This window comes from Rhinolophus sinicus, linkage group LG07, assembly GCF_036562045.2.
Source record: "Rhinolophus sinicus isolate RSC01 linkage group LG07, ASM3656204v1, whole genome shotgun sequence".
NCBI classification, from domain to species: Eukaryota; Metazoa; Chordata; class Mammalia; order Chiroptera; family Rhinolophidae; genus Rhinolophus; species Rhinolophus sinicus.
Window position 1 is genome coordinate 62,521,525 of NC_133757.1, and position 25,495 is coordinate 62,547,019.

General features: G+C 46.7%; 1 protein-coding gene across 1 annotated transcript in view; it reads right to left on the reverse strand.

Annotated features, from left to right (window-relative positions):
* Positions 1-25,495, reverse strand: part of FRMPD2 (FERM and PDZ domain containing 2) — a 153,760-nt gene that overhangs the window by 23,662 nt on the left and 104,603 nt on the right. The window contains 9 exon segments of the mRNA XM_074338698.1: positions 629-714; positions 1,543-1,636; positions 2,710-2,814; positions 6,570-6,775; positions 9,635-9,751; positions 9,891-9,998; positions 10,726-10,815; positions 11,901-12,043; positions 17,406-17,616. Coding sequence (XP_074194799.1) covers positions 629-714; positions 1,543-1,636; positions 2,710-2,814; positions 6,570-6,775; positions 9,635-9,751; positions 9,891-9,998; positions 10,726-10,815; positions 11,901-12,043; positions 17,406-17,616 — 1,160 coding nt within the window.

Here is a 25,495-nt window from a genome sequence, read left to right on the forward strand (position 1 = left end):
CTCCCACCCTCAGGCAGGGGATGGAACACAATGTGGTAACATTCAGATGCCACCTGGGCGCTGCACAGAATAAATACAGAGTGGGTGAATGCCTCCAGCTCTTGACGTCATGAATTTCAATCGTATTGTAATGAAATGACTCCCAGAATAGTGCGGCCTGTAATCGCACAGTGTGATGGGAATGGCATGAACTGGGGTGGGGGGTCAGCATGTGCAAAGGTGGGTTTAGTGTGCGGATCTGAGAACAGGTGAGAGCACTGGGCAGTTACGCGGAAGCAGAGAGCGAGAGGGGGCAGCCAGAGCTCCGAGGAGAAGTGGGACGCCATCGGCTCTGCTTAGCTGTGTGAGTCCAGAATCCAGGCAAATGACAAGGAAGTTTTTCAAGGTTGTTTATCGGGGGGAGGTTTTCTGCTTGAGAACATCTATCTACTTCTTCCTGGCTTTCACATCCCCATGGAAAAGTAGTGATAAAAGGAAAAAATGAAAGAAAAAAACAGACAAAGAAGAAAGTCTTGTTTTGTTTCCTGCCTGCCCCCTCCCACCCAGAGGCAACTGCAGCATCTAGTGTTGTCCCTGAAAGCTCTGAAAGGAAGAGCAGCTCCCCAATTATGGGTTACAGAGCACTTACCTGCCCACAGCCCTTGAGGCGCTGCACGGCCTGCTTGTGGGTGAGGCCGCACAGGCTCACTCCATCCACCTGCAGGAGCCGGTCACCTGGGAGGGAGACAGATGTCATGTCCCAGGGCTCCCAAGACTGCAGGAAGGACGCCCGGGAGACTCTTACCTAGCTCCCCTCTGTGCAGCCTCTGGGGCAAGAAGCAGAGCTGCCAGGAGCCCTGCCTGGGCTCTGAACACCTTCACACACCAGTGATGGAGAAGTCTTTCAATTATTGGCTCCCAGATATTACACCTCCCAGCCATCTCTATACAACTTCATCCTTTCTCCTGTTTTCCTGTGCAACTGTTTTTGAAAGTTTATTCATGTTGCTTTGGGGTAATATTTATCTCCATGATGTTTTTTATTTGAAAAAGGGTCAGGGAGACCTGGTTGATGCCAGAGACACTGGAATTCTAGGGGAAATAAAGTAAGATCGTAGGTGCCCTTTTTGGTTCAATTATGGTTGTTTTGGAGAACAATATAAATCACTCCTTCCTTTAGAGCAGTGGACGTGAGGAAGGGCAGAGAGGAGGCTCGCCGGTGCCCCTCCCCACCCACGACCACTAGAGTGTCACGGATGCACACTCTGCCTGCACGGGAAGTACTACTTCTCTGGTAAAGGCCAAACAGAAACACACTTAGTTAAAATCTTATATTTTAAAATCACCTCTGGCTCCCAGTGTGCCACTACAAATATCTAATTCCCACATGAAGCTTTCGGGTGGGTGGGCCAGGCTAAATCATTCCCTTTTGCCCCGTGAGGAAACCATGACTGGTGAGGCAGCCATTTGCACAAGGTCTCACAGTGGAAGTGGGGCAGCAGCTCCCAGGCTGGGCGCGGCACACACGGACATGCACAGTTCCCAGCGTGACTCATCCCTCACCCTGCAGGATCTGCCCTTCTTTGGCAGCTGGTCCTCCAGGAACAATGGACTTCACATAGATCCCTCCATAGAGCACAGTCGTGTTAATGCCACCCTGAAAAACACAAGGAAAAATGCACCACCTGTCTACACAGCCTGGAGGGCCTCCCCAGCCTGCATTACTGAAACAGCCCCTATCTGCCTACCACTCTAGCCCATTACCTCATCTCCATTTGACACCACCTTATATATTCACTTGTTTGTTAAGCCTATATTAACCATGAGCAGTAAGGTTAAGCCCTCATAAGAAGTATAACAGCACGAGCTGCATGAGCGAGCTGTGCCGGACCAGCCCCATGGCCCTTGGCAGGCGCTCAGAAACTGGCGTCACATCAGTGCCCACACTGTCTCTCCATAAGCAGCAACCAGCACAGGTGGATACGGCTACAGGCTGATACCTGGCATGTCCAAAAGCTGGTGCCTGGCATGTCCTGTGTGCCTGTGTTTTGGTGTGCAGATATGAAAGTAAAATTGAACTACACAGTGTTCTATAACTTACTATTTTTTTTACACTTAATAGCTGATCATGAACGTCCCTACAGGTCACTAGATAAAAATCTAACTCTATCTTTTTCTCCAATTTCTTCATGCATGTATACACACATACACAGAATTTTATGTCAGTGGGATTATATCATTCTTGTACAGTTTTTTCCTCCCTACTCCAGGGTCTGCCAGAGAGAGCTCAGAAACCAAATGCAAAGTGTCCGTCCTGAGTGGAGGTCTTACCAACCTGACTTTGTCCTGGCCTTGGAAGTGGGAGCACCAGGCTCCATCATGACCCTGCTCTGGAGGGCCGTGGGCCACCCCACTCACCTTTGGCTTGTGTCCCTGCAGCCCCACTCTGCTGCACTCTCTTTTTTGTCCAGATAACCTCCGAGTCAGCACCCATCACCTAATTCCACCCATGCTGCTCATCCCACGTTTGTCCTGTGTCTCCAAGTTTGTTTTTGAACTCCCACCCCTAGTAAGGCCCCAACTGACTTTCTTGGTTCACCAACTTCCCACGTGCTGCTTGCACCAATGAGCACACTATCAGAGGTTGCCGTACGAGTGGAATGCCCACCAAAGCTCCAGATGCACACCATTTCAACTGTTTACTTTCTGAGCTCTCCTAATAACTCTTACAGTCACGCTGAATCCAAGTGTCCCATCTTCTTTAACCAGTTCCACAAAGTAGATTCCACTGGCATTGGTTTCTGAAGGTGATGGAGGACAAGAAGAGCCAGCACCCTGCCCCAAAACAAACAAAAATAAAGAAAGCATGAGGGCACTTGTCCTGCCTAAGATAGCACCTCTTACCGCTCACCTGCTCTCAGGGGCTGGCAGCATTGCACACCAAAAGGGGTATGAGCTTCAGGGTTGGGCCAACAGGGGATTTGTTCCCAGCCTTAGCAGCTTCTCTCTGTATCACCCTGGACCCCTCTCTTGGTCTTCTCTCCATTCTTGGTTTCCCAATCCACAGAACTGGAATGAGAGATCCTCTTCTAACTGACTATGAATGATGGCCAGCACATAGCAGGAGCTCCATAAATGTAGGTCCCCTTCTGTTTCTACTCAAGATGCAAACATCATTATGAGGGCTGAAGTCAGCCAGGCATTTCCTAGAGCTTCACACATGACACCAGCCACGTGATGGCATGCTGGATACTAGACGCACAGCAGCTTTTTGAGCAGAAGAAAACCCCAGGAGGAACTTCAATCAGCCACAACAAGAGCAGCTGCATTGGGTCTCTACTTTACAGGGTTTGGATGCTTGAGGAAAGGACAGAAGAGAAGAATTATCTACCAGATGTCAGGCATTTTGCTTAGTACAGTGACAAAAGCCATATATGATTTGTATGTTCATTCACCTGATTATGCAACAACATTAATTGAGTGCCTATTATGCGCCAGGAACTGAGGAAGTTGCCAGAAAGATGGCAGTGATAAGATAGACCTGCTCATATTGAACTACTGTCTCGTGGGGGAAAGACTTTTAATGAACTGCACCCAGAAGATGGAGGCACAGATACTCCCAGCCTTTTGTCCTTTCTGTTCCCTTAGCTTAGCTGCTTCTTGGTCCACCATGTTGGAAAACACAACTAAAACACAGGAAACTAAAGAGGCTAAAGTAAGCTGAAAAATTATCAATTCAACACAAGAAGTTTCAAAGAGATTGGTACAGTAGCAGAAAAAAAATAGTTGTTTCAGAGACCCTCCCACCCTACGGTCTGGCAAGGTGTTTTGGCTGAATTTTAAAATTCGAAGAGTAAAGCAACCTTTGGAGGCTGAGATCCAAAGTGAGAGTGTAAACTCAACTATGCCACTGAAGGTTCTGGCTCCACAGATGGCCACGTGACCCGGAAGCGCCCGGACTGTACACACTCTACAGCTGGTGCAACTGCCAGCCGTGGCCTAGGAGCAACATAACTTCTCCAGCTGCCCACCACAAACAAGCTCGCAGCTTTGCAGCCCCACAGGCCCCAACCTGAAGCCCTCTCAGCCCTGCTTCCTGCAAAAGGGGTGTTTCCAGAGTGCAGACCCAGGGTGAAGGTCTCCCCTCTGGAGTCCCCTCTTCAGATTCAAATCCCAGCTCTGCCGCTTACTCCCTGAGAGACCACGGGCACGTGCCTTTCCTGTCTGTGCCTCGGGTGCCCCACCTATAATTAACAGGACTGGTGATGGTAATTATCTCATAGGCTTGTCATGAAGCTTACACGAGACAACCCCTCCGAGTGCTCAGGACCTGGGTAAGCACTCAATACATGTAGTATTATTCTCGTTACAGCTGGCTCTTCATGCAACAGGTGAGCACCAGGGCCAATTAGGAAGGACAGAGCAATCTTAGAGACCTACTGTGAGCCAGATCCTGGGCACTTTGGGCTCCACAGCTCTGCGGACAGGCATCACTACCTCTATCATAAAAGATGAAACTGAGGCTGACAGAGATGGGGTAACTTGTCTGTGTGAACCAGTGCCAGCAAGAAACAGAAGGCACACACACTCAGCCTGGGTAGTGGAGGAGCGCTTATGCAACGCCTGGTTTCAAAGGTGCTAGCAACATTTAGAGAAACCAGTAATGAGAGCTAAGCACCCTGGGTTAGAATAGTGGGTGCTGTTACCTTCTCTGAGGCTGATGAGTGAAGGAGGGAATGGCCGATGGAACCTAGAGAGCAGTTCTACGATACAGAAGAGCGTGCTCTTCTTGAGTGACATAGCCAACCTGAGCACAGGCAGAGGTACAAGCCTGTCTGTCCTTGTCCTCCAACTGCAGGCTTCTGCCAGGGTGTGAAATTATACAGATATGCTTCTGTATATATATGTATATACACAGAGGGTGCCAAAAAAATGTATACACATTTTAAGAAAGGAAAATTGTATTAAAACGTAATACTCAATATATACCGATAACAAAAGATGAACACAAGTCACGTTTCACTTCTGCAATTACAAGAGGTGCTCAAAGTGGTTCCCATCAGCGTCCAGACACTTCTGATTATGGCAAACTATTACTTGAGCAACGTTGACCGAAGTGTTCACTTGTATACATTTTTTTGGCACCCCCAGTATATCTGCCCCCTTCTAGGCATAGAACTCCTTAAACCCTTGTAATTTCTTAAGTGATAAGGGACTAGGAGCATTTTTTTTTTCTAATATTTGGTCTTTGACCCTGGTTCCTGACGCAAAGCTCCTAAATCCCTTGGAATTTCTTGGGTGATAGGAGTGGCTTTTGTTCTAAAGAGATACTCTTGGTGGGCTCCCGGAGAGCTTCAGGATGGTGGCTGGTCACCAGAAAGACCAAGCCATGAATAGCTTAGAACACTCCACCCCCACCCCGGCCCCCATCCTCTGGGGAAGGGATAGGAACTGGAGATTGAGTTAATAATGATTGATCGCATCTCCGTGATGAAGCCTTCATAAGAATTTCAAAAATATGGAGTTCAGAGAACTTCCGGATGGGTGAACACGTGTGTACCAGGAGGATGGTACACCCAACTCCACAGGGACAGAAGCCCCTGCTCTTGGGACCCTTTCAGACCTCGCCCTATGCATCTCTTCATCTGGCTGTTCACTTATACCCTTTAAAACATTCTTTGTAATAAATCGGCAACAGCAAGTAAGTTGTTTTCCTGGATTCTGTGAGCTGCTCTAGGAAATTATCCAACCTAAGGAGGAGCTTGTGGGAACCTCAATTTGTAGCCACGGCAGATAGAAGTGTGGGGAACTACTTTCGCTTGGCATCTGAAGTTGGGGCAAGCTTGTGGACCTGAGTCCTTAACCCATGGGATCTAGTACTAACTCCAGTCAGTTACTGTCAGAATCGCTTCATGTTGGAAAGCCCACACATCTGTTGTCACAAGTGTCGTGAGCGGGATAGTAGTGTAATAGTAAAGGAAAGCAGGCAGTTTTTCTAGACATAGGCAGAGCCAACCAGAAGACAGAGGGTGACATAGTCCATGAATGTAAGCATAGAGGGGCCAAGAGCAGATGGGAGAAAAGAGACCATTCCACCCCATGTCCAAAGAGACACAGCCGGAGGGTGCTGGCTCTGGGCCGAAGCGCATGGTTCTCCATACACCACAGCAGCCATGTCTTCTTCCTCTGGTGTGGTTGTCAAGAGCAAAGCCACGGAGTTGCAACTTGAGGACTAACCAGAGGCCAAGAATATGTTACCTGGGTGTCCATGCACTGTCCTTTGCAGCAACCAATGTTATTACCAGGGACACTTGTAATTAGTGACTGAGGACACTGGAGGCTTGGACACTGAGCCCTGGGGCCCAGGCCCTTTGTCTTTTCCCCTTCATTTCCTTCTCAACACCATGCAGTGCAGGCATTCATTTCCATTTTGCAGATAAGAAAGCTGAGGGCCAGAGGGATTAAGTGACTTCTGTCCACCTGACATAGCAAATAGAAAGCAGAGAGGGGCTTTGGAGCCAGGGCTATTAGGCTCCACAACCTGTTCTCTTCCCTCCAAATTCTAGAGAGTGAACCAAGGGCATGATTACCTTTAATGGGAGAGTGGCCAGCTGAAGCCTCCCCCTGGGCAGTAAGCTCTGAGTCCCAGCCGTTTCTAGTTCTTCAATATTCCTCTCCTGGTCTTGTGTGTGTGATGGAAAATGTCCCTGGTGCCCGTTGCTCAGGTTGTCCGTAGAGAAGACCCCAGACTTGGCTGTGCTGTTCTTCCCATCGCTTGGGATATTTCCACAAACACCTATAGAAACAAGCCAAGAAGAAGTCAGCTGCTTGGAAAGCTGGCATCGTGGTGGCATCTCTATGTGGGGTGCGGCATTTTCCTTCAATGACAGAAAGACTTTTTATAGCTGCTGGGAACAATGTGAGCTTAGCACCTCATGAAGGATGATGCATTTAGAATAAAGGAAGGGAAGATTCTGGATGTTATTTAGGAAGCTAAGTAGAGCTCTGCAACACAGCTATGAAAACGCAGGGCAAATGGAGAGTTAATTATGCCAGCTCCCCCTTATTAAGCTCTTGCCATGTGTTGGGCATCACACACACACACACACACACACACACACACACACACACATATTTTTCCAACTTTTTAACATAAGCACCAGGAAGGTGTTATCCTTGTTCCAATTTGAGAAAGCAGGGACATAAAAAATCAAGTAGCTTTCCCAAGATCCTACAACCAGCATATGGTGGTGCTTTTAAAGCTGGGCTCTTCCAGAGACTCAGCTGAGCGCACCTATAATCACCACATGATCCAAAGTCCTTCGGGGGACTTGACAACACCCAGGCAGTGGCCTCCTGTGGGTGAAGACTGGGCCACTGATTCCATTTACCCCTTGTCCTACCCTTGACCTGGCACAGAGGAAAGAACATGAGTCTGGGAATCAAAAGGTAAAACCTCTGGCAAGGTACTTAATTCTGGACCTCAATTTCTTATACCTAAAATAGACACAATATCAGCTAACTTGTAGGGTTGGTGATGCTTAGGGGTTATATATAGGGATTCACATGTGGAGAGAGAGATACAAGGAGAAATTACAGTTTAGTACATGGTAAATCCAATAAATGTATTGGCTGTTAACATGTTAATATTAGTTGTGCAGCAAATGTATATGGGAGGAAGGCATACTAGTTAGACTTCCTTTAGATCTGGATATAGAAACATATAAGGAGGTTTAACTACTTTTGATACAGACTCGTTAGCACCTAGGGGAGTTCGCAAACCCACATGTTGAATGAATTTAATTTACTGAATTAGATTTGAAGTTATTCAAATCTAAAGGTATTCAGTAGGAGCCACCGTTCTGTAATGCCTCATTCCTAGCCGGATCATGCACAGATTTGACTGCCACATGGTCCTGCCAGTGTTGTAAGCATCTGTTCATTTTCTTCCACACCCTCTACAAGAAACAAAGACAGGACTTATGATTGAATTAAAAAGTCAAGCTGTGCAACTTATGTCCTACCTAATGAAATACAAGCTAGGAGACCTTCTGTGGGTAATTAAAACTCAATCCACTGTAGACAGTGATGGCTGGTCACGATGGGAATGTTATGTCTTGTCTCTGACCTTCAATCTAGACCACCTGCCCCAACAGCAGCCTAACCAGGTAGAAATTTATGGCAATCCAGCCTCCGTCCATGGTAACCCAACCAGAATCACCATGGAAAGTTCTCCCTCCAGCAGTTGTAGCAGCTGTGTAGGAACCCCAGATGTGAAGAGGCGATGTTACCAACCAGTGACTGGGGACCCATGGTGAGGAGACACATAATTCACAGGCATTGTGAAAAACTCTGTCTAAAATTCTAATATGAGGCTGTGGTTTGAGTCTTGCAGACTGTGTACCAGTGTTTGACACCCTCTAAAGACAGCAGCCCATCTTTGAACAACACAATCAATCCCAGCTCGGCTGCATTATGTTCCTGACACAAAAAAGGATTGCTCGATTAATCCTTTCTGTCCTTCCCCTGTGCAAAGTGTGCAGGGAAGAGCTAAAACATTGTAGGAAGAATTGTAACAATGTTGGGAAATCCAACAGGCACAGTGAGCTGGGGCTGGTGTTGTAGAAGTTCTGGGGCAGGTCCCTGGGTCAGCTCCAACCACAGAATGAAAAGCGCATGGCTGAGGTCCCAGCTTTGCCACCTCCCATCCCCCATGGATTCTGGACAAGAGGCAGCTGCAAGACCTGGGAGAGCCTTCTAGGGATCTTGTGTACATGTGCAAGAGTGAAAGAGCATGCAAGTGGTTTTCAGAGGGTGAGGGGAATAGGGTGCCTATATTAAGGACCTAGAAAATGCTGGCTGCTGAGACATGACTCATTTCTGTACATAAGGGGGAAATGTACAATGACCCTGGAATTTGAGGAAGAAAGCCATAAGTCTGGATTTGCAGGCTGCTTGCTGTTAAATTACAGGGCCATGCAACCAAAAAGCAGCGTTGGTCCCAGGTAACTGAGAGGGAAAGGGAGGTTAACCTCCCCCCATCACCTCCATCAATCCCTAAACCTGCCCCAAATAAACATAATAATATTATTCTTTCGTGTAGGCAATTGTTGTTCTCTCATTCTTACCTAAAGGGTGAATAAAAGCATCTTTTAAAAAGAACTCTGTTGATTTCTAACATGCCGAGCCTTATCCACGTAAGACAGCATGCTTGCCATGCAAATGAAACTTTAAGAACAGTTCTCAGAATCCTTCCCAGCTGATTGCCACATCTAAGCCCCAACTATGTAGGATTCTGGAGTGCCACTTTCTTTTTTTTTTTTTAATCAAAAAGTACTTTGGTTACAAAAAGAATGTCCTCCCTGTCTTGTAAGAAGAGTGAGCAGAGAAACACACAATGGCGGTATCAGCCGTGTCCCGCGAGGGCGTAGAGCGGCCGCTCCATTCAGCAGACAAGCAGCAGTGGAGCCCATTCTGCCCCTGCAGTTGCACAGCTTACTGATTTTGCCACTTGCTCACTAATTTGCAAGCCACTATGGTGTGGAAAGCAATGCAAAAGACCTCCATGGACTCGAAGATCCAGTACTCCGTGGTAAAAGTGTACCCCTGAAAATAAAGGAGGGTGGCCAGCTTCTGAAAGCAGGTGAAGACATACCTTTTGACTGAGAAACGGTTAATTCTGTGTTGTCAGGAGAATTCTGAATCATTCGAACAGCCATGTCGAACGTGAAGCCCTCCAGACTGATGTGATTCAAAGCTAGTACCTGCGCTCCTGGAAAAATAAAACATCGCATATCTGCCCTCTGGGAAAAATAAAACATCTCAAGGAAATAAAACGTCTCAATAATACTATCAAAGAAATAAGAAACAGTAGTTCTTCAAGAAGCATCTCTGAATTTGAAAAGACGTACCTGGTTTGATCTTTTTAGCCTTTTCAGCGGGTCCCCCAGGTATAACAGAGGATATGAAGATGCCAGGGTCACCTTTGCCTACATCTTCTCCCTCGTTAATGACAAAACCTGTATCCAGTGATATTTAAAAAGATGCTACTTAGTGATTTTGCAACTCAGAGATATTAGGTTATTCACTTGAGATCACACAACCACCAAGTGACATCACTGATATTTGTGCCTAGGTTCTCAGACCCTCGCACAGCTCTTTCTACTCTACCAAGACACATGGTGAAAAGCGGATTGCCACCTATCAGTAAGTACAGCTAAAGCTAGGAACACAGCCCACCCATGTGCACTGGATTTGCTCCAGTAGATAGATAATCAGAGATAGGAAACAGATGATTTTTAATTAAGTACTTTGTCTCCTCAGTGTCTTGTTTCTTATGTGGTTTTAAGGGTCTTCTAACATAATAAATAGTAAACGATGAAAAAGATTGACTATTCCTCCCTATAACTAAGAATCTAAGTACACTAGAAAAAGGTTGCTACATGATACTATGAGAAAAAAGTCCTTTTCTAGCCTGTACTCAGATCCTCACGATATGCACTCCCAACTCTTATCAGGCCTAAAAGGAAAACTTGGACCAAAAAATCCTACTGCTCTTCAGGGATACTTCAAGTGAGGAAAAAGCAGAAATGATCACTGAAAAGGCAAATTGGGAGAGGAGAGACAGCAACTGGGGGGGGGGGGGGGCTGAGAGGGGCAGGTTGAAAACTCGAAAAGGAAACTCGCACACACCTCCCTCCTGCCTAGAAGGAGACACTGGGTCTCAGCTGCCAGGAGCCCTCTTACCAAAACCACAACGTGGATCCCGGTTCAATGTCACATGCACAATTTCTCGATCCAGTTCAGCTGTGAAGCTCTTTCTTTTATTTTGTGAACCTAGAAATCAAAACAGAGCCCCACATTGTGCTTTCCCCCCAAATCATCTGAGACTTAATACAACAGGGGAGGAGAGCACATCATACATGTGCTCAGACATGTGTGTGTGTACACACACGTGCACACACATACATACACAATACTGGGACTGCATCACTGAACACACTTCTGAGGAGCTCACTGGGTCAGCAGGAGACAGGACAGGGTAGGGCGGGTCACGGTGCTTGTTTTCTGTACAACTGACTAGAGCTATTTTTTTTTTTCTGTTTTGGTCTTGGGACGAGACAGAATTTGAGCAGAGGTACTTGCGGTCAGTGAAAACAAACTAAAACTAGAGCACACAGGTAAACAGCAAAGCCTTCCCCTCCTGGGCCTCTAATCATCAGGGGTGATGTGGTCCCACAGGCCAGCACAGGTGCCCTAAGAGCTTCCCCTGGCTTGGGTCTTGGAGGAGATCCAAAGCAGAGCCCTGAGGGTGTTCCGCAAACGGACATCCTGGGGTCAGCTTTCCAATTCTGACCACAGAGCACATGGGAAAAGGACTAAATAGTGACCCCCCAGCTCTTCATCCCCCAGGGACCAGGGTGAAACCTGGCAGACATTTCACGGTAAAAAGCCTCTGTTGGGATTCCAGATCCAATCCCCAGGCTCAATGCCCATTGAGCATTAATATTTTCTCTCATTCCGGAATTTCTTTGCCTTTCTGTTCCCCCGGGGACGGACCTGTCCAGAGGAGCATGACCCACGGGAATATGTTTTCTGGTGAATCCTGAGAGAGCGTGTTCTGGGCCCGCGAGAAGAATCTCGTAACTCAAAGGGATGCCGCATTTTTCTAACCACCACACTGCACAGCAAGCGGTCCCCGTGCTGGGCCAGACCACTGGGAATCGTCACCAGCACTACCACATTTCAGGTGGGCTAGCACACCCAGCCAAAGGCAAAGAAAGACTGCAATCGCTCTTCACAACCAAAAGTTGCTTGGAAAACAATTTTAAAAAACAAAGAGATTATAAACATACTGGGGAAGCAACCTGAAGCGGTGGCAAAAGACTTGGCGCAAGCATCACCTGTACGGTTTCCCTTACCCCAAACCTGGTCCACGGCCCGGCCCACTGCCTGGCCCACACCTGTGCACACGCTCTGAACAGGCAGCCCAGAGGCAGGGTCACAAGTCCTTGGCTTTGGGATCAAACAGGTGCTCCCCAGCTGCTGCCGGCCAGTGCTGGGGCTATGGGGAGAGGCGACAAGATGAGATGAGATGCCCTTTAGGCCACCCCCTGGCATCTGTGAGGACGGGTGGTGGCCTGGGGGAGGCAGCCCCGTGCCTAATCAGCCAGCATGTATGTACTTGTAGAGAGACCCCATCAGGGCTGATCAACTTATACGCAGAGCACCAAGACTCACTGTGGGGTTTTTCTTCTTAGATGGGACCATAAAGTCACCCAGGCCACCGTGAACCTCCCGATCTCTCTCCTTTGGGTTGTATTTGCAATGCGTTCAAACCTCCATTTCCTCAGCCATTAAATAGGAATCTTATTCTTATTCCCCAGGCTCCTGATGGCTCCAAATGAGGTAGTAGTTGTGAAGCGCTGACACTTTTAGGGGTTCTGATTTTTTGTTGCTCGCTGTTGTTTTCAGCTGGGCCGGGCACACTCCAGCACCCCCACCTATGAGTGTGATGTTTCCTGAGGGCTCCACACTGTAACTTACCTGCTTGATCCCTGCAGGCATTTGGGTTGGCTATGCCCTCATCAGACCAAGCTGAGAACTAAAACCTTCCATGCAGGCATTCAAATGGCCTTTGCCGAGCCAGCATTCTAGTAAACAAAGAATGTTCAGGGCCCTAGGAGAATAATGAATTACGTGGGAACCCTGCCCCACCTGCCTCACTGCTTTGGGCAGCTGGACAGAGGCAGGGATGCCGACACGTGCAGCTTCGCACGGAGCCTCTCGCTGTATCTTTGGATTGGTGATGCCAGGTGCTCTGGGCACAGAGCCTGGCACTATTCAGAGGGGCCAGAGCTAGAAAGGGAAGAACAGTAGCAATAGTGGAGAGAAAGTGGGTGCAGAGGCGAGGTACAAGCCCATAGCCATTCTTCAGAGATTCGGGATGAGGCCTCCTTATGACTTGGCTCCTGTTTATACTGTGCATTTCAGCAAGTTCAGCCCACGTTCACTGAGAACCTAAGTGCCAGGCCCTGGGCTGGCAAGGCACTGAGGGTAAAGGGAATCAGACATGGGCCCTGCCTTCTGGGAGCTCCCAGAGGTGGGGTGGCTGCAGGATATGGGGTGGCTGCCTTCCTGCTATGTGGAGCCGAGCAAAGTGCCCAGGGAGAGGCATTGGCAAAACGCTCCTGGGTTTAAAGGAAGGAGACACCTCAGCAGTGTTAGAGGGGCTGAGAAAGGCGTTTGGGTGGGCCTTTGGAGAAAAGAAAGGGCTTTTCTGTCTCAGGTTTCAATGGCCCATGTGGTCTGGGCCACACATGCAACTCTACAGTTTAAAAAGGAAAAGGACCAGCATTTAGTGCCAGTTGCAAAAGGACAAACACTGCATGATTCCACTCATAGGAGGTGCCTAAAGTAGTGAAATTCATAGAGACAGAAAGTAGAAGGGTTGTTGACAGGGGTTCAGGGAAGGGAAAATGGGGAATTGTTGCTTAATGGACATAATTTCAGTTTTGTGAAATTAAGAGTTCTAGAGATTGGTTGCACAACAATGTGAATATAGTTAACACTCCTGAATGATAAACATAAAAATGATTAAGATGGTAATTGTATATTACATGTATTTTACCACAATTAAAATAAGCAATTAAACTGCAAAACTAAAAAAAAATCCATTTCATTACTGAAAGTCTCCACACGCTGGCCTCAGAGCTGAGGAAAAAGCAGGTGCGCTACTGTTGTCTGGAAGTTCACTGTTTAACCAGAAAGACAGATAAATGCTTGTGGCTGTGAAGGTGGACGGCATGAGATGCGCCTCTAAATGGAGCCCGTGAGGTCAAGGAGCCACCCTCTGCCGGCAGGCAGGAAAGGCTTCACGGCAAAGGCGACGTGAACCAGGCTCTAAGGGGTGCTGAGGAAGCAGCTGCCCAGGAATGGCTCTTGGATGGAGCGCCATCTCTCCCATGGAAATGTCTGCCTGCCGTCCATCTCCCCATCCGGGCTCTGCTCCATCCAGTCACATGCCCTGGGCTCCAGGCCAACAGCACGACCTGTGCCTGCCCCCACACGCCCTGTGCTTGTCAGCTTTGTGGGCACCAGGAGGCAGCAGGGACTGTCTGTCCTGCTCACCGAGGACTCCTCAGCACCTAGCCCAGGGCAGGCTCACAGCACGTGCTCAACTAATTTTTCTAGCAAGACTACCTGGGCCTTTGCTGAAGGTGTGCCTGCATATCTCCTCTCCCTCTCACCGTGCCCACATCCTACTGGTGTCACACCCCCCATGCAGCTCCCCCAACCCCTTTCTTGGAAATCACCTTACCCTCAAGGGAGCCATAACACTGCGGCGTCTATGTCTGTCTTAAATATGAAGCCCATTCTGTCCCCTAAGAGGGTCTGTCTTCTTACGACCTCCCGGGAGACGAGGGGAAGGGTACCAACATTCGGACCCACACTGCAGACTCAGCCCATGGTCAGTATTCTATAAAACCCTTTAGTTCCCACAGCCACCCAGTGGGGTGGGTATTACTGTTATTGTCACTGGACAGATGAGGAAACTGAGGCACGGCTGTGTTAAATAACTTGCTCCAGATCACAGGGCACTAGACACCAGAGCGGATATTGGTAACAGACTTCCAGACACCAGGCTCGCTCCAGAACCCCATCTGAAGGGGACCCACGGCTGAGTCACCTTTACACCAGCCACAGCAGAAATGCTGATTGTCTCATCCATGTCACAGAGACCAACAGAGCAAGGTGGACATCAGCAATGGTGGGCAGTGCATGTGAGCTCAGGCTCAGCTCATCCTGACAGTGCCCTGCCTCAAAGTCATTCCTCCTCCTGCCCTAGAGCTTCCTGTACATCTTGGGTGCTCCCCACCCTCAGGGCTGTCCCCTAGGAGAGTTAACACCCCCCGACAACCTTCCTCCAGAGGAGGGAAGGAGCGGTGCATAAGTGTCCACCCTCCTGCCTTGCAGACAGACAATAACGGAGGCCGGTACATTATTGGAATTGAGCCCTGGCTGCCCACAGGGGCTTCCCACCCTTTTGGACCTTCCGTCCTTCCCTGTCTTACTTTCCATGCTCACACCTGCTTTCTGTCATCATCTCCACAAAAACCACCTGCACCCAAGTCACTGTCTCGGGCTGTGTTTCTGGGGGCCTCCCAGATGACCAAGCACCCTAGAATTCATTTTTCATGTAAGGGTTGTGAGTAACCTCTGAAGTGAATTATGAAGGGTTGTGACAATTTGGCATTTGTAAACTAAAATTAGAGTAGTACCAGAATTTACTTAGGGTGCTAATCCAGCTTTCTACTGAGAGGCTGGCTTCCAGGCAATGCCTCAGAGCTTCTCCTGTGCGTGCCCCCTGGCAGGTCCTTGGAAGCCCAAACATCCTCAGAAAGGGTACTTTGCAGTCAACACATTCTCTAGGTGGCCTTGAGCCAGTCACAGCTTCTTCAGGCTTTTAAACTGTAAAGTGCTACAAAGCACTGTTACTTTGAGTGACAGATTAAAGATGACCACACATGTTTTGACACTCCTTCAAAGAGTGGAGTCTGTTTCTGCTACTTTGAATCTGTGCTGACCTGAGACTACTTGACCAAAACAGTACGGCAGAAGTGATGCTGTGCCAGCTTCGGCCCAGCCATGAAGAAAGACTAGCAGCTTCACTTTGGGCCCTTGGAGCCCTTGTGGGGACAGAGTCCCAGAGAGCAGTTTCCAGGCTCTCACCCTCACGTGGAAAGGTGCACACTTGAGTAGTAAACGGCCATCAACTGTGATTGGATGGCCATCAGCTGTGGCTAATTGGCCATCAGCTGTAACCAGTGAGCCATTGGCCACTAGTACAACTGCCGTGGCTGAGGTAGCAGAAAATGGGGGCTAGCAAGAAGATGGTGGCTGAGCTAGCAAGCGTGGATTGCAGTTAGCAGGGTGGATTGCAGTTAGCAAGTGGGGTTGGTTGGTTGGCAGAGAAGTGGACGGCAGGTTGCAGATCGTGAGGCTCCTGCTTCCTGTGTCTCCAACCCAGCTGCCAGTGAGACTATAGTGGTATGACTCCCCTAGCCATGGCTCCGTGGGTGATCCTTTTTGGCCTCACCATATCCTGCATTCTTATGTGGGGAGTGGGACCAGAGACCCCACATGACACCCTGCATGACAGCCCTCAACTACAGTGTAGAAGCCTCAGTACCTCGCTGGAAGCCCCATGTGGAGAGGGCCTGAGACTGCAGGGAGTGAGTGGGAGCCAGCTGAGCTCACCACGCCAGCCATCCCTCCCAAGGGGTAGGCCACGTGACTACAGCTGTCTCAGAGCCTTTAGACCAGCCACGCTGAGTACCATTAGGTGATCCCAGTGGACAGCACACGAAGCACAACAATCAGCCAGCTGAACCCTACTTGAATTTCTAACCCAGAAAACTGTGAAATAGAATAACAACATGGTGGCTGTTTTCAGCCACTGTGCTTCGGGGTGTTTTGTTACACAGCAACAGACACAGCGATAATTTTGCTGCATCGTCATTGCTTTAGTCTGCAGTGCACAGTGATATATATTTGCATCAACAGAATGTGGAGCAACAATTTGAAAGAATTACTTTAAGAGATGGTAGATAGATAGATGATAGACAGATAGATAAGATAGGTATAGATAGATATGTATATCTATGTCTATATATCTGTATCGACATCCAGATGACTCACCCATACCCTCTTGCTGAAGCAGATGTATAACTCATCCAAAAAAACAGCTCCTTCAGCACCCTTCATCAGTCATGGGTGCCTGTGTATCTGTGCTATTTACATAACTTGCCATGTAAGTCTAATCCAACTTCTAGGCTATTTCTAAATTTATGGATCATTGTGTTATAATGTCAAGTTGTGTTTATAAGCTCATTATTTTCACTTCCAAATTAAATTACCAGAAATCCATCAACAGAGAAAGTAGCATAGTGTAGAGGTTAGGAGTAACAGGCTCCAGGTCCAACTGTATGTATTCAAATCCCAAACTCCCTGTTTCTTCCCCTGTAAAATTGGGAGAACAACAGAAACTACTTCAAAGAGTTGGGAGAGTTAGTTGATGTATATATGTGCTTAGAACAGCACCTGGCTCACGGTAAGACCAAACAGGTTTATTGCAACTTGTCTATTTTGTCCTCTTCTATTTCATGTTTTCACCTAGTTCTTTCTTCACTAAAAGACAGAACAACATAGTAGGGAGATGGAACGTCTGCCCTATACTGTTTAGCATAGACTTGTCCCATAACTGGCCTTCAGGAAATCCCTGCAGAATAGCTTGGTAGTTACCCAATGAATGCATACGTCCCTTACACATCTGACATCCTTTAAACAATTTCTTTAGGAACAGATCGCTCTGGAGCACCAAGTATGTGATGGTTTGGACCCAGAGAACAGGGTGTCAAGCCCACCTGCCTCCGATTCCTACTGCGCCAGTTTCCCTGCTGGTGTCCCTGGTGAACTTGTCCAGTGACGTGCACAGCAGGCCTCCTGCAGCCTCCTCCTGCCTGGATGCCAACAGGGTGTTTTTGGAGCACGACAATCTCTGAATCCATGTGAGAGGCTTGGACTGGATCAGGCATGCAAGACCCAAACTGGCCATTTGCACACACTCATTACAGTCTGAAATTTGGAAGAAAAAGATAAACGTAAATCCTCACAAGAATGACACCGGCGTCATCGCTCCTGTGGCAGCAACACAGCCCAGGCCCCAGCCTCGGTTCTCTCTTTTCTTTTCCTGCTGTCTTTCCTCATGTGAACTTGTGCAGTTCTTGTGATTAGCACTGAGAATGCCACGTCTTCCTAGTTAGCACTCACTAATGGGAGAAACCTCAGGGAGGAAGAGATGACACGTTTGCCCGCCCCCTGCAGCTAACAGGACTCTGAGCCACGGTTTTGGGGGGGGGGGGGTTAACCCGATAGCATTCATGGTGATGTCACCACGCCCACAGAGCCATGTATAAAATTAATGGCTGCCATTCATTCTGCTCCTGCCTTTATAAAACTGTCCTCGCAAATGTTGTTGTAACAAACGTGTCTTCAAATTACCTGGGCTTCCAAATTAGGCTCTGCCTCTCTACACAGTTTAGTTCCTTGGTAATAATATTTAAATTAAGATCAGATTTTCAGAAATATGAATATATATCAGATATGTTGAGTTTCCCAGCTTTGACACTTCCCTTCCACGCTTGATTCAGAAAGATGCAATAAATGATTCTAATGAAGTCCCTAACTGGAAACCATAGACGTGAGTGACTCTCACCATTTCACTACTCATGTCATTCATGAGAAGTTGGGATTTGATGGATAGATCCTGTAAATTAACTAGGCTTTACACAAACCCCGGTTTGCATTTTGAAAAAGGAAAATGATGACTATATCCTGGCCATCTGCTCCCTGCTGAAACCCAGAAGGCAGAGTGCTCAAGCACATAGTGCTAGTGTGGCTCCAGGTGCATGCGCGCGTGCGCGCGCGCGTGTGTGTGTCTGAAGTGCCTCCACTGTGAGGGTGTCTGTGGGCATTTATTTCCTCAAGCAGACCCTTCCTTTCCCTACAAATGGTGTCTGGTTCATTGCCAGGGCTCTGGCCCCTGAAACAGGTAGCCTTTAGAAAATACTTTTTTAGAATTTTCTGTGTCTAGGAGGCATTTGGTATCATTACTCTCATACAATGGACATGAAAGAACAGAGGAATATAAGCAATTTAAATATGACTGCAGCTTTTGCACAAATTGCACGGCATCTTATTCCAGAGCCTGGACCTGTTCAGCAACAACAACGGTAACAACACCAACTCATAGATGCTGAATGCTTATTTGTGCCAGGCATGGTGGTAGGCACAGTATCTGCATTGTACAGTTTAATCCTCACAATAACCCTGTGGAGTAGATATTATTATACCCATTTTATAGATGAGGAAACATGAGGCTAAGAGTTAGTAATTTGCTCAAGGTCCCAGGACTGGTAAGTGGTAGGGCAGGACTCACACTCAAGTCGGCAGTCCCCAGAGTCCACACCAGAAAACGGACATGCCAAGGGTGCAGAGACAAAACCAGCAGCAGAGGAGGTTCATCTGAGGCATGCTTTGCTTCCCGACTGCCAGGGCCCAAAGGGACAGGGAGCTTAGGCTTAACCGAGGTAGGTATTAATTCCCATAGGAAGACTCTCTAGGTTGAGATGGTTGTGGCAGGATCTCAAGTCAAGAGAGGTTTAATGGATTTAAAAGATGCCTTTGCGTAGACGTTGAGGGTACAGGGTTGTCCCCTGCAGAGGGGGTTCATGGAAGGTAGCAGAGGAGCGAGCGCCCCAGTGGGCTCCGGGCAGGGCTGTCCCCAGTACGAAGCTGGACAACATCAGGGCACTGGGGAGGAAGCCCTGTGAATAGGAAGGGGCCACACACTGAGGTCAGGAAATGAGAGTATAGACGTCACACACTTAGCATCAGGCACTCATCACAAAGCAGGGGCCAGCGGAGCTGGTGTGGGGGGCACATTACCATTATTAGGCCTCAGCTTAGTGGGGTTCAATGGCTACACAAACAGTGGGGGGATAATTGATTGGTAGATAGGAGAGCCAAGAGTTGATAACCTTTCAGGAATGGAAGGAAGGGTTGCCAAGAATGTTCCAAAGCCACCAGCATGCCAAGGAGAGTGGATGGTTTCTATCCACAGGCCATGGGTGACTCATAGTATAACTGTGGCACCAGGAGAGTAGATGACAAATGTTCAAATAGGTCTGGACAGCAAATGCTGTAGTCTAGGTTAGTTACAGTGTTTCAAAGATGCAGGAGACGCCCAGAGCCCAGGCCCATGAGGAAAAGGGAAAGGGAACCAGAGCGAGATCCTGGGCGGCCCACAGCAGAGCTGCGGAATCTTACAGCCACAAGTACGTGCAAGGGCGAGAGCATCCCTGCAACCCCACCCTACATCTGAACCGGCTGAGAAAAGGCCCGTGGGCCCCGCTGTGCAAGATGACAGATCCTGCCTCATGTAGTTCTGATATTATGCACTTGTAAAATCATGGCGATCTTTCTCTCTCCCAAGAGAACCAAGTATAACTATTAAACTAATATGTTCATTGAGACAATTCACAGAAAAATGACTAATAAACATTTAGAGAATGTTCAACTTCTCAACAATCAAAGAAATACCAAATGAAATGTCAATGAGAAATCATTTTTACCTACCAAACAAACAAAGATAAACATGATTACATCTGTTCAGGTAAGGATGCAATGGAACAGGAAGGATGATACGGGGCCTGGGAACAACACTCAGGAAAACAGAAAGGACCTTAAAAATGCCCCAGCCTTTGTACCCAAAAAGTACACTTCCGAGACCTAGCTACAAGGTACAGAAAAAAATTTCTTTCAGTGACGTTTATTGCAGTATGACTCAGAATACTGGAGAATGAAAAGCAACTTAAAATCAAAATAGAGGGATGATTAAGTAAATGACTGTGTTTGCACACTAATCATCCATTCATTGAAAACAACCTGCTTTGACCACCTCCCATTGACATGTCTGTTCTATGCTGGAGCTGTGAAGGCAGTGGGACACTGTCCCTGCCCTGCAGACTGGAAGCAGACAGATACAAATAAGGGCAGAGTATTACAGGTGAAAAGAAAGAGTCTGCACAAAAGAGGGAGTGGTCAGCTCCACCTGGGAAGGGAATACAGAGGCAATCAATCAGGAGAATTTTAGAGGAGGCTGTGCTTGATCTCATTCTTGGAGAATGGAGCTTATCTTGGTGGTCTGAGCCTGGAAGAAGGCAGGAACAGTAAGGCAGGTGGAGTCCATGTTGAGTACATAGTCCCCAGACCTCAGACTTCTTTGTGTTCAACAGCCGCCTGCAAGCCAGTATGCGGTGTAGCTGGAGAGCAGAGTGCAGGAGTCACAGCAAGAATTAAGCCAGGGTTGGGGCCAGATGCGAAGAGTCTAACATGACATCCTAAGAAGCCTGGGCTTGTCTTAATAGACAGCAGACAGCCACTGACAATTTTCAGTATGGAAGAGCATAATTGGATTAGTCCTTTTGTCCCTGTGAAAGCTGAGAGCAAGATGAGTTAGGAGGCTCATGACTCCTGGCAGCGAGCCCATCTGAGAGCACTTGGTGGGGGGAGGGTAGGCCTAGCTCCTCCCAGTCTCTTGCAACGTGGTATCAGGTGAGCAAGATGAAGGAAACCATGGAGGGATATGTGTGGGAGGATGAGGTCAACTGTGGACACCCTGAGTTTGAGGACTCTATGGGGCCATCAGATGGAGACATCTGCTTCTCAGTTGGATGCAGTCATTGAAAATGGTGTGTACAGAGAGTTTCTAACATGAAGAAAGTTTTTAAAAGACAAGGAAAAATTGTTTGATGTTTCTAAGAAGACACACAAATGTCCAACAGGTACATGAAAAGATGTTCTGCATCACCAATCTTCAAGGAAATGCAAATCAAAACCACCTGAGATGTCTCCTCACACCTGTTGCAATGGCTATTATCAAAAAGATGCAGAGAGGTCATCAAAATGGCGGCGTGAGGTGAGCCTCTGAAAAACTCCCCTGGAATTTATAACTAATCGAACAACAATTACTCCACAAAAGACTCCGGCAAAGCAGACAGGCAAGACGAAGAGGCCCACTACTGAATTCACCTAAAGGTGGGCGAATTGCGCAAGCGGGGAGGAGGGAAGGGAGAAGTGTGGAGATGGAGCCACATGGGTGCAGGACGCAGACCTAGCTCAGTGCTCCAAGCTTGCTCCATCCCGGAACTACCACAGCTGCTGGAGAGGGAAGAACTCGGACTGCTAGGGCTCCGCTTATGGCCCACAGGACTGAGGGGACAACATATAACATGGCTGAACCCGACGCTCATGGCAGAGACCTCAGAGAAAAGACTGAGGGAAGAAGGCTGAAAACGGTGGTTTAAGCCCTCACTGCCGAGCAGAGAACGGAAGCCTTAGGCACTGAGACAGGCCGCCCCCTCCCTACCCTTCCAGAGCTCGCCCTGCCCCCACCTGCCCAGTGCTAGAAGCAGAACAGTAGCAGTGTCAGATCAAAAGAACAGAATTATTGCTGTTCTGAGAACTGTGGACCACACACACAGATTCGCAGCCCAACTAGTTCAGGCAAAGGGGAGGGAGCTGTGGAAGCAGACTGGCTGTGGTGGTGGTCGCCACCAATGCTCTGGGCCACCTCTCACAACTCATCCCGCCCCTATCCCCAACTATCTGGGTGGATCCCTGCAGGAGTATACAGAACTGCTGAAACATACAGGCTCTGAATCTGGTGCAGGAAGAGCTTTGGAACTTCAAAAGCTCTCTGCTTACCCACACGGACACTGCACCCTGTGACCCAGATGAACTATTAACAGAGGAGAAGCCCGTCTCCCAGGGAATCCCAGCATTGTGTGAGAAGCTGGAATAGTGCAGAGAAAACATAGCACTACCGTGTGAGACAGAAAAAAAAGGCTGCAGTCAGAGAGAAAATAAAACATTCTACCAACAAGTACTGGAAAACAAAAGAAAGACCTCTTCCTATCAACCTGTTGCAGAAGCCACTCTTGTAAAGGTCTAGGAAGACAAATGATAAATCAGTAATTGCCATGAATAACCAAGGCAACAATACAGCTCAGAAAGAAAGTGAAAAGTCTCCAAAAAGGAACTTAAAGATGTGGAAATATGTGACTTAAATGACAGAGAATTCAAGATTACAGTTCTGAAAACACTCAACGAGATGCAAGAAAACACAAAAAGGCAGGTTAATGAACTGAGAAACACAATCAAAGAACAGCATGAGCATTTTACGAAAGAGATTGAAATTTTAAAAAAGAACCAAATAGAATTTCTGGAGATTAAGAACTCAATAGAAGAAATCAAGAATGAAATAACAAGCTTAGGTAGTAGAGTTGACCAGATGGAGGTAGAATCAGTGACATCGAAGATAGAAACATGGAAATGACATAGATGGAAGAAGAAAGAGACTTGAGACTTAAAAGAAATGAAAGAACTCTACAAGAACTTTCTGACTCCATCAGAAAGAGCAATATAAGAATGATGGGCATACCAGAAGGAGAAGAAAGAGAGAAGGGAACAGAGAATATATTCAAACAAATTGTTGATGAGAACTTCACAAACGTGTGGACAGAACTGATTCCACGAATCCAAGAAGCAAATAGAACACCTAATTACCTCAATCCCAACAGGTCTTCTCCAAGGCACATTGTATTGAAGCTGTCTAAAATCAACAACAAAGGAAGAATCCTCAAGGCAGCCAGGGAAAAGAAGACGGTAACTTACAAAGGAAAGCCCATTAGATTATCATCAGATTTTTCAGCAGAAACTCTACAAGCCAGGAGGGAGTGGAACCAAATATTCAAACTATTGAAAGAGAGAAATAAGGAGCTAAGAATAATATATCCAGCAAAGATATCCCATAGATATGAAGGAGGAATAAGACCTTTCCAGACATACAGAAGCAGAGGGAATTTTCCAATACACGACCTGCACTACAAGAAATACTAAAGGAGGCTATTCGACCACCATCAACAGGGACATTTGTGGCAACCGAAACATAAAAAGGGGAGAGTAAGGCCTGAACCGGAATATGGGAATGGAGAAGGTAAGCGTGCTGAGGAAAATGGAATACTCTAAATATCAAATTTTCTTTTACATAAACTTAAGGCTAACCACTCAAAAACATCCAGAACTGAAATATATACGGTAATAAAAGAAGAAACAGAGGGAAACATCATAGAATACCACCACACAGAAATAATAGACAACAACAGAAAGGCAAAGAAACAATGGAGACACAGCCTTACCAGAAAACTAAAGATAGAATGACAGGAAATCCTCACATATCGATAATCACCCTAAATGTAAATGGACTGAACTCACCAATAAACAGGCACAGAGTAGCAGATTGGATGAAAACACTAAACCCAACCATATACTGTCTCCAAGAGACACATCTCAGCTATAAGGACAAGCATAGACTCAAAGTGAAAGGGTGGAAATTGACACTCCAAGCAAATGGTACCCAGAGAAAATCAGGTGTAGCCATAATGATATCAGATGAAACAGACTTCAGGGTGAAAAAGATAACAAGAGACAAAGATGGACATTTCATAATGGTGAAGGGGACTGTACAACAAGAAGACATAACAGTCATCAATATTTATGCCCCCAATCAGGGAGCACCGAAATATACCAAGCAACTACTAACAGAACTAAAGGGAGAAATTGACCAAAACACAATTATACTAGGGGACTTAAATACATCATTGACAGCTATGGATAGATCATCCAAACAGAAAATAAATAACGAAATAGCAGCCCTAAATGACACATTAGATGAAATGGACATAATTGACATATATAGAGCACTTCATCCTAAAACATCAGACTATACATTCTTTTCTAGTATACATGGAACATTCTCAAGGATAGACCATATATTGGGACATAAAATCAGCCTCAGCAAATTTAAGAAGATTGAAATCATACCAAGCATATTCTCTGATCACAAGGCTTTGAAATTGGATATCAACTGCAAAAAGAAAGCAGGAAAAAACACAAATACATGGAGATTAAACAACATATTCTTAAAGAACGACTGGGTCAAAGAAGAAATTAGAGGAGAGATCAAAAGATACATAGAAACAAATGACAATGAAAATACATCGTACCAAAATTTTGGGGATGCAGCAAAAGCAGTTTTAGGGAAATTTATATCATTACAGGTCTATCGCAAGAAACAAGAAAAATCCCAAATAAATAACCTCATGTTACACCTTAGAGAACTAGGAAAGAAGAACAAGTGAAACCCAAGGTCAGCAGAAGAAAGAAAATAACAAAAATCAGAGCAGAACTAAATGAAATAGAGAACAAAAAGACAATAGAAAAAATTAATGTGACAAAGAGCTGGTTCTTTGAAAAGATTAACAAAATTGACAAACCCTTGGCTAGACTCACTAAGATAAAAAGAGAGAAGACACTAATTAACAAAATCAGAAATGAAAAAGGGGAAGTTATCACGGACACCACAGAAATACAAAGGATCATCCAAGAATACTATGAAGGACTATATGCCACCAAATTCAATAACCTAGAAGAAATGGACAAGTTCTTAGAAACATATAGCCTTCCAAGGCTGAACCATGAAGAACTGGAAAATGTAAACACACCGATCACCAGTAATGAAATTGAATCAGTCATCCAAAACCTTCCCAAAAGCAAAAATCCGGGACAAGATGGCTTCACTAGTGAATTCTACCAAACCTTCAAAGAGGATCTAATACCAATCCTGCTCAAACTCTTCCAAAAAATTGAAGAAGAGACAGTCCTCCCTAACTCATATTATGAGGCCAACATTACCCTGATACCAAAACCTGGTAAGGACAACACAAAAAAAGAAAACTACAGACCAATATCTCTGATGAATACAGATGCAAAAATCCTAAACAAAATTCTAGCAAATCGAATATAATTCATTAAAAAGATTATTCATCACGAC